At 40.6% G+C, this 14,276-nt stretch overlaps 2 protein-coding genes and 1 long non-coding RNA gene across 10 annotated transcripts in view; 1 reads left to right on the plus strand and 2 right to left on the minus strand.

Annotated features, from left to right (window-relative positions):
• LOC147644480 (uncharacterized) overlaps window positions 1-3,550 on the minus strand; it is a 47,935-nt gene extending 44,385 nt beyond the window's left edge. The window contains exons 1-2 of the long non-coding RNA XR_015270348.1: window positions 3,468-3,550; window positions 3,280-3,396 (exon numbers count right to left, since the gene is read on the minus strand). This is a non-coding gene — a long non-coding RNA (uncharacterized LOC147644480). The remainder of the gene's footprint in view (window positions 1-3,279; window positions 3,397-3,467) is intronic.
• A 211-nt stretch (window positions 3,551-3,761) lies between these two features.
• Window positions 3,762-14,276, minus strand: part of cGlr1 (cGAS-like receptor 1) — an 89,530-nt gene continuing 79,015 nt past the window's right edge. For 2 of the 4 annotated variants that reach the window (XM_086826790.1, XM_020945428.2), the window contains 5 exons: window positions 13,082-13,434; window positions 11,770-11,883; window positions 11,084-11,700; window positions 10,812-11,028; window positions 9,764-10,753 (listed from right to left, as the gene is read on the minus strand). In XM_086826790.1, coding sequence (XP_086682916.1) covers window positions 10,113-10,753; window positions 10,812-11,028; window positions 11,084-11,700; window positions 11,770-11,883; window positions 13,082-13,253 — 1,761 coding nt within the window. In that variant the 5' untranslated portion in view covers window positions 13,254-13,434 and the 3' untranslated portion in view covers window positions 9,764-10,112. Of the gene's footprint in view, window positions 3,902-9,763; window positions 10,754-10,811; window positions 11,029-11,083; window positions 11,701-11,769; window positions 11,884-13,081; window positions 13,435-14,276 lie in introns of those variants that run through there. The other 2 variants (XM_086826792.1, XM_086826791.1) reach the window with 2 other exon arrangements.
• On the plus strand, window positions 5,201-10,098 carry Gpo1 (glycerophosphate oxidase 1). 5 transcript variants are annotated; one of them, XM_086826786.1, is made up of 8 exons: window positions 5,201-5,369; window positions 7,318-7,456; window positions 7,529-7,685; window positions 7,754-7,863; window positions 7,936-8,048; window positions 8,114-8,973; window positions 9,036-9,739; window positions 9,833-10,098. In XM_086826786.1, exons 2-8 carry the CDS (start codon window positions 7,355-7,357, stop codon window positions 9,965-9,967), a joined length of 2,181 nt encoding a protein of 726 aa, XP_086682912.1. In that variant the 5' UTR covers window positions 5,201-5,369; window positions 7,318-7,354; the 3' UTR covers window positions 9,968-10,098. The 5 variants fall into 5 exon arrangements, with proteins under 5 accessions (XP_086682912.1, XP_020801086.1, XP_086682913.1 ...); XM_020945427.2 differs by having other exon boundaries at window positions 5,309-6,194; XM_086826787.1 differs by lacking the exon at window positions 5,201-5,369 and adding an exon at window positions 6,045-6,444.

The raw sequence follows: 14,276 nt of genomic DNA on the forward strand, positions 1-14,276 counted from the left end.
ATGCCTAGATCGACTCAGCTGTTGATGCTGATCAAGAATATATATGGTTTATAGGGTCGGAAATGACTTCTTCACTGCTTTATAAGCTTCTGACTAAAATTATAATACAATATTTTATCTATTTTTACGCAAATTTTTGCTAAAAATCAAATTTTAAAAAATTCATAACAAAGCTAAAATTGCGTTAATTTTAATTCGGAAAGCTGTCCCGAGCTAGTTTTTATCACGTTAACAAATCTGCATACTCAGTGTAAAATGTTTGCGAATTTAAATTACTGAAATTATAATCCCATTCTTTGAGTAGGTATTTTTTATATTTTTATGCCAATTTTTCCTAAAAATCAAATTGAAAAAAACTCATAACTAAGCCAAAAATGCATTAATTTTAATTCGGAAAGCTGTCCCGAGCTAGTTTTTATCACGTTAACAAATCTGCATACTCAGTGTAAAATGTTTGCGAATTTAAATTACTGAAATTATAATCCCATTCTTTGAGTAGGTATTTTTTATATTTTTATGCCAATTTTTCCTAAAAATCAAATTGAAAAAAACTCATAACTAAACCAAAAATGCATTAATTTCAATTCGGAAACCTTTCCCATGCTAGTTTTTATTAGGTTAATAAATCTGCATACTCAGTTTATCATTTTAGAATATTCGATTTTTTTCCAATTTTTGGCAATTTTAATGATGTAACCCCTTATCATTTTTTGCAAAAATGGAAATATTTTTAAAAATTTCGATTTCTTTCAGACATGCCTAGATCGACTCAGCTGTTGATGCTGATCAAGAATATATATGGTTTATAGGGTCGGAAATGACTCCTTCACTGCTTTATAAGCTTCTGACTAAAATTATAATACAATATTTTATCTATTTTTACGCAAATTTTTGCTAAAAATCAAATTTTAAAAAATTCATAACAAAGCTAAAATTGCGTTAATTTTAATTCGGAAAGCTGTCCCGAGCTAGTTTTTATCACGTTAACAAATCTGCATACTCAGTGTAAAATGTTTGCGAATTTAAATTACTGAAATTATAATCCCATTCTTTGAGTAGGTATTTTTTATATTTTTATGCCAATTTTTCCTAAAAATCAAATTGAAAAAAACTCATAACTAAGCCAAAAATGCATTAATTTTAATTCGGAAAGCTGTCCCGAGCTAGTTTTTATCACGTTAACAAATCTGCATACTCAGTGTAAAATGTTTGCGAATTTAAATTACTGAAATTATAATCCCATTCTTTGAGTAGGTATTTTTTATATTTTTATGCCAATTTTTCCTAAAAATCAAATTGAAAAAAACTCATAACTAAGCCAAAAATGCATTAATTTTAATTCGGAAAGCTGTCCCGAGCTAGTTTTTATCACGTTAACAAAGCTGCATACTCAGTGTAAAATGTTTGCGAATTTAAATTACTGAAATTATAATCCCATTCTTTGAGTAGGTATTTTTTATATTTTTATGCCAATTTTTCCTAAAAATCAAATTGAAAAAAACTCATAACTAAACCAAAAATGCATTAATTTCAATTCGGAAACCTTTCCCATGCTGGTTTTTATTAGGTTAATAAATCTGCATACTCAGTTTATCATTTTAGAATATTCGATTTTTTGCCAATTTTTGGCAATTTTAACCCCTTATCATTTTTTGCAAAAATGGAAATATTTTTAAAAATTTCGATTTCTTTCAGACATGCCTAGATCGACTCAGCTGTTGATGCTGATCAAGAATATATATGGTTTATAGGGTCGGAAATGACTCCTTCACTGCTTTATAAGCTTCTGACTAAAATTATAATACAATATTTTATCTATTTTTACGCAAATTTTTGCTAAAAATCTAATTTTATAAAATTCATAACAAAGCTAAAATTGCGTTAATTTTAATTCGGAAAGCTGTCCCGAGCTAGTTTTTATCACGTTAACAAATCTGCATACTCAGTGTAAAATGTTTGCGAATTTAAATTACTGAAATTATAATCCCATTCTTTGAGTAGGTATTTTTTATATTTTTATGCCAATTTTTCCTAAAAATCAAATTGAAAAAAACTCATAACTAAGCCAAAAATGCATTAATTTTAATTCGGAAAGCTGTCCCGAGCTAGTTTTTATCACGTTAACAAAGCTGCATACTCAGTGTAAAATGTTTGCGAATTTAAATTACTGAAATTATAATCCCATTCTTTGAGTAGGTATTTTTTATATTTTTATGCCAATTTTTCCTAAAAATCAAATTGAAAAAAACTCATAACTAAGCCAAAAATGCATTAATTTTAATTCGGAAAGCTGTCCCGAGCTAGTTTTTATCACGTTAACAAAGCTGCATACTCAGTGTAAAATGTTTGCGAATTTAAATTACTGAAATTATAATCCCATTCTTTGAGTAGGTATTTTTTATATTTTTATGCCAATTTTTCCTAAAAATCAAATTGAAAAAAACTAATAACTAAGCCAAAAATGCATTAATTTCAATTCGGAAACCTCTTCCATGCTAGTTTTTATTAGGTTAATAAATCTGCATACTCAGTTTATCATTTTAGAATATTCGATTTTTTTTTCCAATTTTTGGCAATTTTAATGATGTAACCCCTTATCATTTTTTGCAAAAATGGAAATATTTTTAAAAATTTCGATTTCTTTCAGACATGCCTAGATCGACTCAGCTGTTGATGCTGATCAAGAATATATATGGTTTATAGGGTCGGCAATGACTCTTTCACTGCTTTATAAGCTTCTGACTAAAATTATAATACAATATTTTATATATTTTTACGCAAATTTTTGCTAAAAATCAAAAAATGATAAGGGGTTACATCATTAAAATTGCCAAAAATTGGCAAAAAATATAATTTTCTAAAATGATAAACTGAGTATGCAGGTTTGTTACCTTAATAGAAACTAACACAGGACGGATTTTCGATTTAAATTAAAGGCATTTATAGCTTTATTATGAATTTTTTAAAGTTTGGCTGGTCGCCAAAATTGTGGTATAAAAATAATGATAAATCTTGGCTCAAAGAATGGATTATAATTTTAGCCACGAGAATGTTTAAAGTGTTAAATTAAGTATGCAGGTTTGTTACCCTAATAAAAACTTACACAGGACAGCTTTTCGATTTGAATTTAATGCATTTTTAGGCAATGACATGAATTTTATAGTCCGAATTGAAAATAATGATTTTATAGTTTAGTTATGACTACATTTCAATGCATTAGAATGATGCAATGGCAATCTTAAAGGCTACAAAAGTATGAACTGTTAATACTTTGCTTACCTTTTTTTACTCCTATACTTTTGAAATGCACCTTCTCCGCTTAAACGAATCGATTGACATTAAAACGTTTGACATCTTATCAATTTAATGCTTGTTTGTGTCAATTTGTGATTCCGGCTACGCCCATGGTGACGACGAAGCAGTTAGTAGCTGAGTTAACAATTTCGAATAGACAGATAAACACTTACGATGATTAGCCACTAATTAATGATCACAAATCGTTGAAGAGCTCAATGAACTAGTGAATATGATAAGATATTGCGTGACGAAGCTATTACCAATGGATAAAATGAAATAAATATGTAAAGGGTTATAACTTAAAAAACTTTTCTCTAAAGAGCATTTTATATTCTACCTTACCTACCTTTTGTATTAAATGAATACTATTTATACTTGATATTTTTTGGGGGTCAAGCTGTTCCACCTTCAGTGGAGGGCATGCCGTCAGTTCATCAGTTGCCGGTCCCAACCCTATCTGGTTGATTTGTTGTAGTTGTGGTCGCGGCAAAGTCAAATTACCCCGCCGTTCGTCGCGTCCACTGATAATGTTCACGTGCTAGCAAACAACGCGTCGTCGGCGACATCGGCAGATAGAGATACGGACTAGCGTCGGCTACGATGGCTACAGAGAGGGAAAAAATTAAAACATTAATCTTTATATCAAGTAAAACCTAAAATGATACAAATCATTTTGAATTTCCAATGTATTTATTTGATTATTTAGAAAATGCATTCAGATATGTTTTCTTAAATAAGATAACTATTAAATATAGTTATAGTTTTTAAGATCGATAAGAATACTTTATTTTGATTTTTATACCCTTGTTATAATTTCATACAGAAGCATGCAATGTAGGGAAGGAGTCATTTGCGACCCTATAAATTATATATATTCTTGATCAGCTTGAACAGCTTAGTCGATCTAGTAATAGCCGTTCGAAATGTAAATTTTCTAAATCTTTTCCAAATTTCAAAATTTTATAAGGGGTTACATCGTTAAAATTTTAAAAAAATTGGCAGGTTCGTAAATCTAATAAAAACTAAGAAATAAAAGCTTTCCAAACGGAAATTAATCCATTTTTGACTGAGTTATGATGGATTCTAAATACTGTACTATAGATTTTTATAGGTTTCCCAAAGTTAGCTTCCTTTCTTGTTGTTTGTATCGAACTTCTAGCAGATTATATTTATATGCCTCAATATATTTTACAGTGTACAAATTCTTAAACATATATTTATTTATGAATATGTCTAGCGGCTATACATATGTATACCGTCGCCACCTTGCTGGCAGTTGTGCAAGCAATATTCCCGCGTGGGCGGAGATTCTCTCCGCTCTGCACGCTGCTGCTGCGTGTTGAGTGTCCGTGTCCGTGTCCGTGTCCGCCGGACAATTCTTGGATACTTTGTATCAGTTACGGGCGGCGTGATAAGTGCGCTTTGGGCACAATTAGCCCAGACGCTAAGTTTCATTTTATTTTCGGGGAATGCCAAGGTCGTTTGTAGGTCCGTTGCTCCGCTACCAACCGGCGGGTCTCTTCTCTTGGCATATAAATAGCCGTGGAAAGTTCTTGCTCGAGTTGCGCAAGTGAAACTGACCTACCTAACCTGGCCAGATCTCGTGTGCGATGTGACGTATCCGTCGGCACTTGAGTCTCCTGCTCCGTCTGCTCTATGTCTCGCCAGCTGATCTCTGGGCAAAGAGTGGGGATGGTCTCTACAGAGATATACCTATGTGTATACTAAGTAGGTACCTCTGCCGGTTGGACATTCGCATCCATGATTCATTCATAAAACTGCCAAGACAGCGGCCACAGCGTCGTTCCGGATCCCTCGAAATGCGTAAAGCACTTGTGAAATGGCTCTTATCAGCCAAGAGCTATGTTCCTCAATCGATTTCGGTGGAAATTCACGGAAGAGCAGCCTTGCTGGCGATTGTAGCTCCCCGATAGTGCCACATAATTGAATAATCTGGCGTGCCGAGAGCGCGAAATAATAAAAATATCTGATACGCAGTCCGTCCGCAGCCAGTTACAGAATAAATTCGCTCGGGACACGACGTGGCGCATCTCGCAGGTGCCAAATCCGAGGTAGAATACGTCTAGAGAGTGGTTATATACACTGAGATCGTCTCGCGAAAGATCTCTATAGATTTATATAGATGCTGCTGTCGGGTTGTTTTGGCAAATCTCTTGATATAATCGGCGGTGGCGCGAAATAATTAAAGATTTGCTTGTTTTTGGTATCACATTCCGCATAGTTGGAATAGATTTATCCGAAATAAAATAATGCAGAGTGACTTTATAAATAATGTGATTTTGACTCAACATTTTTTTGTAGCGAGTTTATATTGTTTTTTAAAAGACAAAAACATAAATAACAAACTGTGATAGAAAACCCAACAGAGCTTAAGTAATACCTTTATAAAAAGGTTAACCTTTATATAAAAGGTTACTACAACACATTAAGATCTGATCCGCCTAAAAGATATATCAACTCAACCCCAAAGCATCGTTCAGAGACATTTTAGCATTGAGATATGGCTTGCAGTTTATCACGAGCGATCTCTTTGGCACCTCTCACTGTTGGGATCTCGGCTGCAGCACGAGTATCTGGCGGATACCTTGCGTGCTGCCAATTGTCTAATTAGCCGGAGCCTCTAGAGAGGTGCCGGGAGGGGGCGTGGCACACACGGGAACAGCTGATTCCCGCCGAGACACGAAGCGCAGCCAAAGTTCTTGCCGAGCGGAAAAAAAGCTGCAGCCAGTGCAGTGCACTTTTCGCAGAGCGACGTCGACTGGCGATTCAAACGGACGGAGCAAGCGGAGGTGGTGACTCGCTTCCAGTTCTCAGTTCCAGGCATACGGATAAGGAATCAGCACATAGCATAGCCAGCCAGCAATCCAGAGCAGTAGGTGAGCCCAATAGGCGATTTGCCTTGGCCGAGTGTGGATGCAGGGGAACGAGGAACGAGACCAGAACGACGGCGGCAGCGGAAAAGTGACTCAAACTCTGATGTAATCATTTTCACATGCTGTTACGCCCGCGAAAAACGTTCCGTTCGCATACTCAGAGTCGTCGGAAATCGTGCGTTTTCGGTTCGGTTTCGGAATCGGAATCGGATTCAGTCTGTTGCTAAAGCACTCACGGCCTGGAAGCCAAAAGGTAAACAGACACTCGGCTACGGTGACGAACTGGATGGAATTGGTTAACCCAGCGAGATTGGATCTGCCGCTAAAGCGACTCTGAACTGGACCAGTAAGGATTATGATGGTTTGGGTTTCTGCATCCCAACATTCATATCATCTCGTAGCGAGGACTGACGGTATTGATTTAACACACTTGGCTGCCCCCCAATGGATGGATGGGCATGTGGAGAGTGTTCCGCCCTTCCAATGAGAGAAGTGCTTCGCCTCTGCTTGCCCCAAAGCTTTGGGCAAAAAGCTTGAGTCAGCTGTGAACGAGCTAAGAGAGAATATAGTGCCATTTCGGTTCAGTTCTCTTGTCTATATCTCAGCTATATCTCTCTCTGTGTGTCATTATATGTTGGTTGTTTCAGGCCAGATTTATGGTGTTTTTTTGTGATATCATCAAATTCCCATTGAAACGGAGAGATATAGATAAAACAAGTTTAAAGCGCCAGTACTTATTCAGTTGTGTCACGACACACATTAGCGAGAGCTGGGAATAGTGTTTAAATAAACATTGTACATTGGACATACAGTAAGCAACACTTTGTTATGTTCTACAGATGGAATATGCAGTGTTCCTTGGTTAACAACTTGGCAATATAGTGTCAAAAGTAACTACTATATACTATATAGTAAGACATAAAACTTGTGCGCTTAAGAGCGCATTGTTTATAAACGAAATCAAGAGATATAAATATTATTTAAGAGTAATGTAATACAGAAACAACAAAGGTTTCTTAGCTTTAAGTTTTTAAAATTGTAATTAATTTAATTACATAAAAGCTAAGCACTCTTCATTTATCTTTTATTTAATTAATTCCTTGTTATTTTTCTTAACCCCTTTCAGCACAATCAAATCCTCGATTGTTTGAGAGATCCCCAAGATGACCTCGCGAATGTTCAAGTTCGGCGTGGCAGCCGCCAGTGCCTGTGTGGGTTCTGTGCTGGCCTCCTACACCTTGGACCGCTGGAACTCTCCCCATGTGGTAGGTACTCCCCTTCTGACTTTCTTAAAACATATCTTCTTAATTTCCTTTGCCATCTCGCTTTAAAACCAGGTGAATAACTCCACCCAGCGTCCGCCCAAGAGGAAGCGCACCCTGCCCCCCAGAGCTGATCAAATCAAATCCCTGATGAGCGGCGAGGAGTTCGATGTGCTCATCATTGGTGGCGGTGCCACTGGAGCTGGTTGTGCCCTGGACTCGGTGACCAGGGGTAAGTTGAAAATAATATAACTCCAAGCTGGTCTTTAAGCTTATGATATTCCGTGTGTTGTTATAAAGGTCTGAAGACTGCTTTGGTGGAACTGGATGACTTTGCCAGCGGCACCTCATCGCGCTCCACCAAGCTCATCCATGGCGGCGTGCGTTATCTGCAGAAGGCCATCCTGGGCGTAAGTTCAAATAGCTCGCTGCTCTCGCAGCTTCCTCCATTGTAGAGTGCTAATTGCCATCTATCATCTCAGCTAGACCTTGAGCAGTATCGCATGGTGAAGGAGGCGCTGGCGGAGCGCGCCACCATGCTCGAGTCCGCGCCCCACTTGACCCATCCACTGCCCATCATGCTGCCAGTTTACACGTAAATTGAAGCCATAACATTAGGGTCATCGCGATCCCTTGTTAAATATCCTTCTCCATCCATAGGTGGTGGCAGGTGCCCTACTACTGGGTGGGCATTAAGGCCTACGATCTGGTGGCCGGTGATCGCAACGTGAAAAGCTCGTACTATCTGTCCAAGAAGGACGCTCTCGAGCTGTTCCCCATGCTCAAGAAGGACAAGCTGTGCGGCGCTATAGTCTACTACGATGGCCAGCAGGATGATGCCCGGATGTGCCTGGCGGTGGCCTTGACGGCCGCCCGCCACGGAGCCACCGTGTGCAATCATGTGGAGGTCAAGGAGCTGCTCAAGAAGGACGATGGCACTGGCAAGCAGGTGCTGTGCGGCGCCAAAGTCAAGGATCATATCTCCGGCAAGGAGTTCACCGTGAAGGCCAAGTGCATTGTGAATGCCGCCGGACCCTTCACGGACTCCATCCGCAAGATGGACAATCCGACGGTGAAGAGCATCTGCTGCCCCAGCTCGGGTGTTCACATCGTGCTGCCTGGCTACTACAGCCCCGACCAGATGGGTCTCCTCGATCCCTCGACCTCCGACGGACGCGTCATCTTCTTCCTGCCCTGGCAGAGACAGACCATCGCCGGCACCACCGACCTGCCCTGCGAGATCACCCACACCCCCACACCCACCGAGGACGAGATCCAGTTCATCCTCAGCGAGATCAAGAACTATCTCAATGCCGACGTGGAAGTGCGTCGCGGCGACGTCCTCTCCGCCTGGAGTGGCATCCGCCCGCTGGTGTCGGACCCCAACAAGGACGACACCCAGTCCCTGGCCCGCAACCACATCGTCCATGTCAGCCCCTCCAATCTCATTACCATCGCCGGCGGCAAGTGGACCACCTACCGGGCAATGGCCGAGCACACCATCGATGCGGCCATCAAGGGTGAGTCTTAGATTACTACCCCTGATCTTCATGGAGATAATCCAAATCTAATCCACCGACAGCCTGCAACTTGAAGCCTGAGCGGGCCGAGGCCGTGACCGCGTACCTGAAGATCGAGGGCGGCCAGGGCTGGACCCCGACCATGTATATCCGCCTGGTGCAGGACTTTGGACTCGAGTGCGAGGTGGCCCAGCATCTGGCCAAGTCGTACGGCGACCGCGCCTTTGCCGTGTCCAAGATGGCCTCGCTGACCGGCAAGCGTTGGCCAATCATCGGCAACCGCATCCATCCGGAGTTCCCCTACATCGACGCCGAGATTCGTTACGGAGTGCGTGAGTATGCCTGCACAGCCGTGGACATGATTGCCCGCCGGCTGCGTCTGGCCTTCCTCAATGTGCAGGCCGCCCAGGAGGCTCTGCCCGTCATTGTGGACATTATGGGCGAGGAGCTGCAATGGTCAAAGGACGAGAAGGAGCGCCAGATCAAGGCCGCCACTGATTTCTTGGCCAACGAGATGGGCCACACCGTCAACCGCACCTCCAAGGAACGCATCCCCATCAAGCTGTCCAAGGAAGAGATTCAGACATACATCAAGCGCTTCCAGCTGATCGACAAGGACAAGAAGGGCTATGTCTCCATCAACGATATTCGCAGGGCATTGAAGACCTTCGGCGAGGGCGACGTCTCTGGCGAGCAGCTGCACGAGATTCTGCGCGAGATCGACACCAACATGAACGGCCAGGTGGAGCTGGACGAGTACCTCCAGGTGGGTCTTACTAAACATTGAATATTTGAATACAAGCACGAGTTTTATAAAATTCCACAAATATTGATACAAAATTAAAATAATGAATTCCAGATGATGTCGGCCATCAAGACGGGCGATGTGGCCTACTCTCGGTTCGCCCGCATGGCGGAGCTGGAGGAGCAGAAGCACGAGGCGGCCAATCTGAAGACAAAGATCAGCGTGGACCGATCCGGAGGCGGCCTGTAAGGGGACGAGCGACTTAACAACGACAACAACCACATCACCCGGCCATTTGAGGCGAGGACTAGGCTTAAGATCGAATGGTTAGGATCAAACATATTTACACTTTTTGCTGTTAATAAAACTCTTTCAACTTACCCAGGCTTTATAGTTAGTTAATGCTGCAGTTGGACTCATTCGTTTTGGAACTGGTCTCTGGCTGGGGAGCGGAGGCACCATTTTTGTTGGGATTACCCTTTGACTGAGGCTGGGAATTTGGCTGAACATTAGCCTTGGCCTTTGTGGCGCTGGCATTGGGATTGGGTTTAGTTTCCTTTGGTTGGTTTTTCTGGACTGGCGGAGGAGTCACTCCCTTGGCGGCCTTTGGTTGGTTTTGATTAGGATTTGGTTTAATGCCCTTCTGCTGCTCATTTGGATTTGGTTTAGGCTTGACTTGGACCGGCTCCACCTTAACCTTGGGCTTGGCTCCGGTCTGGGCCTCTCCGTTCTTCTTCTGTTCATTCGGTTTGACTTGGACAGGCGGCTCAGCCTTCGCCTTAGGTTTGGTTCCAGTCTGGGCCACTCCATTTTTCATTGGCTCATTCGGTTTTGGATTTGGTTTGACTTCCTTAGTGTTAACATTCACCTTGGGTTTGTTTTCGGTCTGGACAGCAGCTTTCTTCTTAGGTTCATTGGGAGTTGGGTTTGGTTTCACCACGGGAGGAGACTTTTCTTTGACGACAGCAGTATTGGCCTTGTTGATCTGTCCATTCAAAGGCTTGTTCTCCAGCCCCTTGTCCTTGACGCCATTGCCTTTGAAGAAAATAAAGTTACTAAAGTTTCGATTTATCTTCATTGTTAATGGTATTACTAAAAGTGTTGTGTACGCGATTCTTGATGTCGTCGGTGAGATTACCATCGGCCCGGCGGAAGTCCAACTGGGCTCCGATAACGCAATTGAATAAGTTTTTCCGCTGATTGTTGTCCAGATCAGCGATCATGTCTAGATTGGGATCCCAGAAAAAAGGCAGCTTTCCCTTGCCCTTGGCTGAGGACAGGCTAAGAACGTCGGCCAGTTTGGTCAGCATCTGGAAAGAACTAATTATCAGGGATTTCTCGGTATAGAATACACTTGTACTGTACCTCAATCAGTAGCTCGCTGACGGGCTTCTGCCAGTAACTGGCATCCTGCCGGATCACCTCCCAGAGAAAGAGCGTCTTGATGAAGTAGCTCTTCAGATTGCTCATGTTATTCTTGGTGTTGCGGTATTGCTTCAGCAACCGGATTCCGTTTTTCAGATTGTTCTTGCCGTAAATTAGTTTCTTCTCCGCCTCGTAATAGGAAGCCCTGAAAGAGACGTTCTCAGGCTGGGGCGGCTTTATGGGTTTGGGAATGGCGTCCCACGACGCAGTCTGTCCGAAATGCCGTCTTTGCTCTGGACCTAAAACGTTCTGGGCGGGCGCTAGCTTGATGGCTGGGACAAAGTCCACCGAGTATACGTAGCGCCCCTTCACCTCTATGGTGTGGGCGGGGCCGCACCTCCTGTATTTGAGGGGCGAAACCACACCGTTCACCTCGATCTGGTTACCCATCTTGATGAGGGCCTGGGTCATCAGGCCCTGCAGCAAGCTCTGCAGCTTATCCTCCACCAACTGCTGCTTGTTGTTGACGATCTTCTGCAGAAGCTGGAAAACCGTCTTGTTGTGCTCTTGATTCCATAGAATCTGCATTACCTTGGTCATGTCCAGGATCACGTTGCCTGAAGAACAGTGAGAATTTATGAAGTAAAAACAATTTGGAGTCTCCGAAATTTGGAAAAGCTACTCACCTGGCCTGTAGCGATCCGCTGTAACGATAATCTTGTCATTTTCGGGAAACTGCAGATGAATCACCAAATCAAACTCATCCGGCATTCCGACCTTCAGGTTGTCGCCATAGCCTCCTACAAAGGAAGTGCCCATTTATTGCCATCATACAAACAGGTAATAGTTAAACAAACAATAAAGTTTGTCCGGCAGGTATCTTATCAATTAAAAGATATTCCCCGATTACTGGAAAATTGGCTTAAAATATTGCGAAACCATTGAAGTTCATAAGTTCTTATAAATAATATATTTCTCACATTTCTTTACCCAAAAACAGGTCTCTGCGAATTTATTTTTAATTTGATTTCAATAGACGCCCTAAGCCAACATTTATATTTAAAGTAGAAAATGGACAGCTAGACAATTTAAGTTGCATTAAAAACATTGTAAATAAACAAGTCTTTAAACAGAGTTAAACGGACCCTTATCCTTTTTTTATCTTATCTTCTCTTCTTCTTTGTTATCAAATAATTCTGTACTTATTTAGCTTTGAAATTCAGAACAAAACGCATCCTTTTATTAATAAAAAAATATAGCCAACGGAAAAAATACTCCATTTATTGGGAAAACCAATGTATTTGGTGCAAAACAGAAAGAGTACATATGAACGAAGCGTTCTGTATGCAGTGTATTTGTTGAAAATTAAAAATTCGTGGAAAATGTTTGATTTGATTTTGATGATGTATCAAATTTCAAAAAATTGTGTACAATATATAAAAAATAGTTATGATTTATGGGGTCGGAAATGATTCCTTCACAAGGTTTTAGGCTTTTGAGTAAATTTATAATTTCCCTGGAAAAGGCATTGAAACTAACAATTTAATGATAAGAGAGCACTTCCCATTTCGAGAAATCTTTAACTAATGAAGCTTCTAGATGATTCTCTCTTCTGTACTGAAGGTCTTACTTTCAGATAGGTATTTATTTGTGAATGGATTTATATGTATACGTTCCAGCCACTTCTATATCACAGCTCATATATATATAAAGGGGTTTTAAACTGTTAGATAACTAGCACTTCCGGTATACAACTTTTAGTAATAGTACCTTTCAATTTAAATCATTAAAAATCATTTAAATCAACATTTAGCAACATGGCTTATCAGCACCATTAAAATAAAGTCGGGCGGTGAATTAAATAAACACTTAGATTTTGTACACTGATTTCTGCTTTAGACCAGCTTTCTACAACTCAGTTGCATTCTGGTTGCACTTTCTCGCACTCTGGGGCACGCTCTCTCCATCGCGGATACACACTTGAGCCGGACAACGTACCTCCTAGTGTGTATCCATTGACCAGCTTCCCCAGCGTCTCGTGGCTCTTCCACTGGCTGTAGATCTCCTTTCGCAGGGCGTCGTAGTGGGCGGTGTACTCCGGACGGTATTCGTCGATGCTGACGTACTGGGAGTGCGCTTTAATAAGGTTATTCTCCAGATTCTTTGCCATTTCGCTGCTGTTTTGGAATCGCTACCGTCGCCGGTCGCCGCCGATTGCTATCTGAACCATCAATTGAGCTGAGAGAAGAGTCGAAACCTTTTTGCTCGCTCTCCGACTTGCACGCTCTCCGCTCTCTGGATTGCCAGCTGATCGCTATTAGCTATAAGAGAATTCCGGGCTAAGAAACAGGCTTTTGAAGTAAACAATTAACCCTTTGGCAAAGATATTTTACTAAAGAAAAATTACTATTCTTACATAACGAAAAGGATATAAAATAAAGTATATAAAGAAAAGGTTAAGGGTTTCTTTGTTACAATATTTGTTTCAATTCTCAAATTTTATTATATACAAGAAAGGAAGCTAACTTCGGCACGCCGAAGTTTATATACCCTTGCAGATAGAACTTCTATGAATAGGAATCCATACAATATAAATTATATATATTTGTGTTAAAAAACAATGAAGTAATACCTGCATTCATTTCATTCACCTATACATATTATATTTGCAGTTTTAAATTCACAAATTTGCATTTTTCCTCTACATCAAACGATCGTTTGTATGGCACCTATAAGATATAGTCGTCCGATTTTCATGAAATTTGACACAAAATTTAAGACTAATATAAAATGGCTATACCTCAAATTTGATGAAAATCTGTTGAAAACCGAAAAAGTTATAATTTATAATTTTATTAATTTCTCTATCGTTCCTATGGGAGCTATATGATATAGTAGTCCGATTTTCATAAAATTTTATGCAAAATTGTAGAGTATAGTAAAATGGCTATATCTCAAATTTGATCCAATTCTATTGAAAACTGAAAAAGTTAAAAAGTTGTAAAAATTTTCCCATCATTCCTATGGCAGCTTTATGATATAGTCGTCCGATCCGGCCCGTTCCGACATATATACGAGTGAGAGTATATAGAAGGTTAACTACAAAGTTTCATTCAGATAGCTTCAAAACTGAGAGACTAGTTTGCGTAGAAACGGACAGACGGACAGACGGACATGGCTAGATCGACTCGGC

Source organism: Drosophila serrata, unplaced genomic scaffold (assembly GCF_035046125.1).
Source record: "Drosophila serrata isolate PLE 108 unplaced genomic scaffold, ASM3504612v1 contig_165, whole genome shotgun sequence".
Taxonomy (NCBI): Eukaryota; Metazoa; Arthropoda; class Insecta; order Diptera; family Drosophilidae; genus Drosophila; species Drosophila serrata.

Excerpts from the sequence above, each read along its gene's own strand:
- Gpo1 (XM_086826786.1), top strand. The coding sequence starts at position 7,355 with ATGACCTCGCGAATGTTCAAGTTCGGCGTGGCAGCCGCCAGTGCCTGT. Across the intron at positions 7,686-7,753 it reads CCTGGACTCGGTGACCAGGG|GTCTGAAGACTGCTTTGGTG; the intron begins GTAAGTTGAAAA and ends GTTGTTATAAAG. Across the intron at positions 8,049-8,113 it reads ATCATGCTGCCAGTTTACAC|GTGGTGGCAGGTGCCCTACT; the intron begins GTAAATTGAAGC and ends CTCCATCCATAG.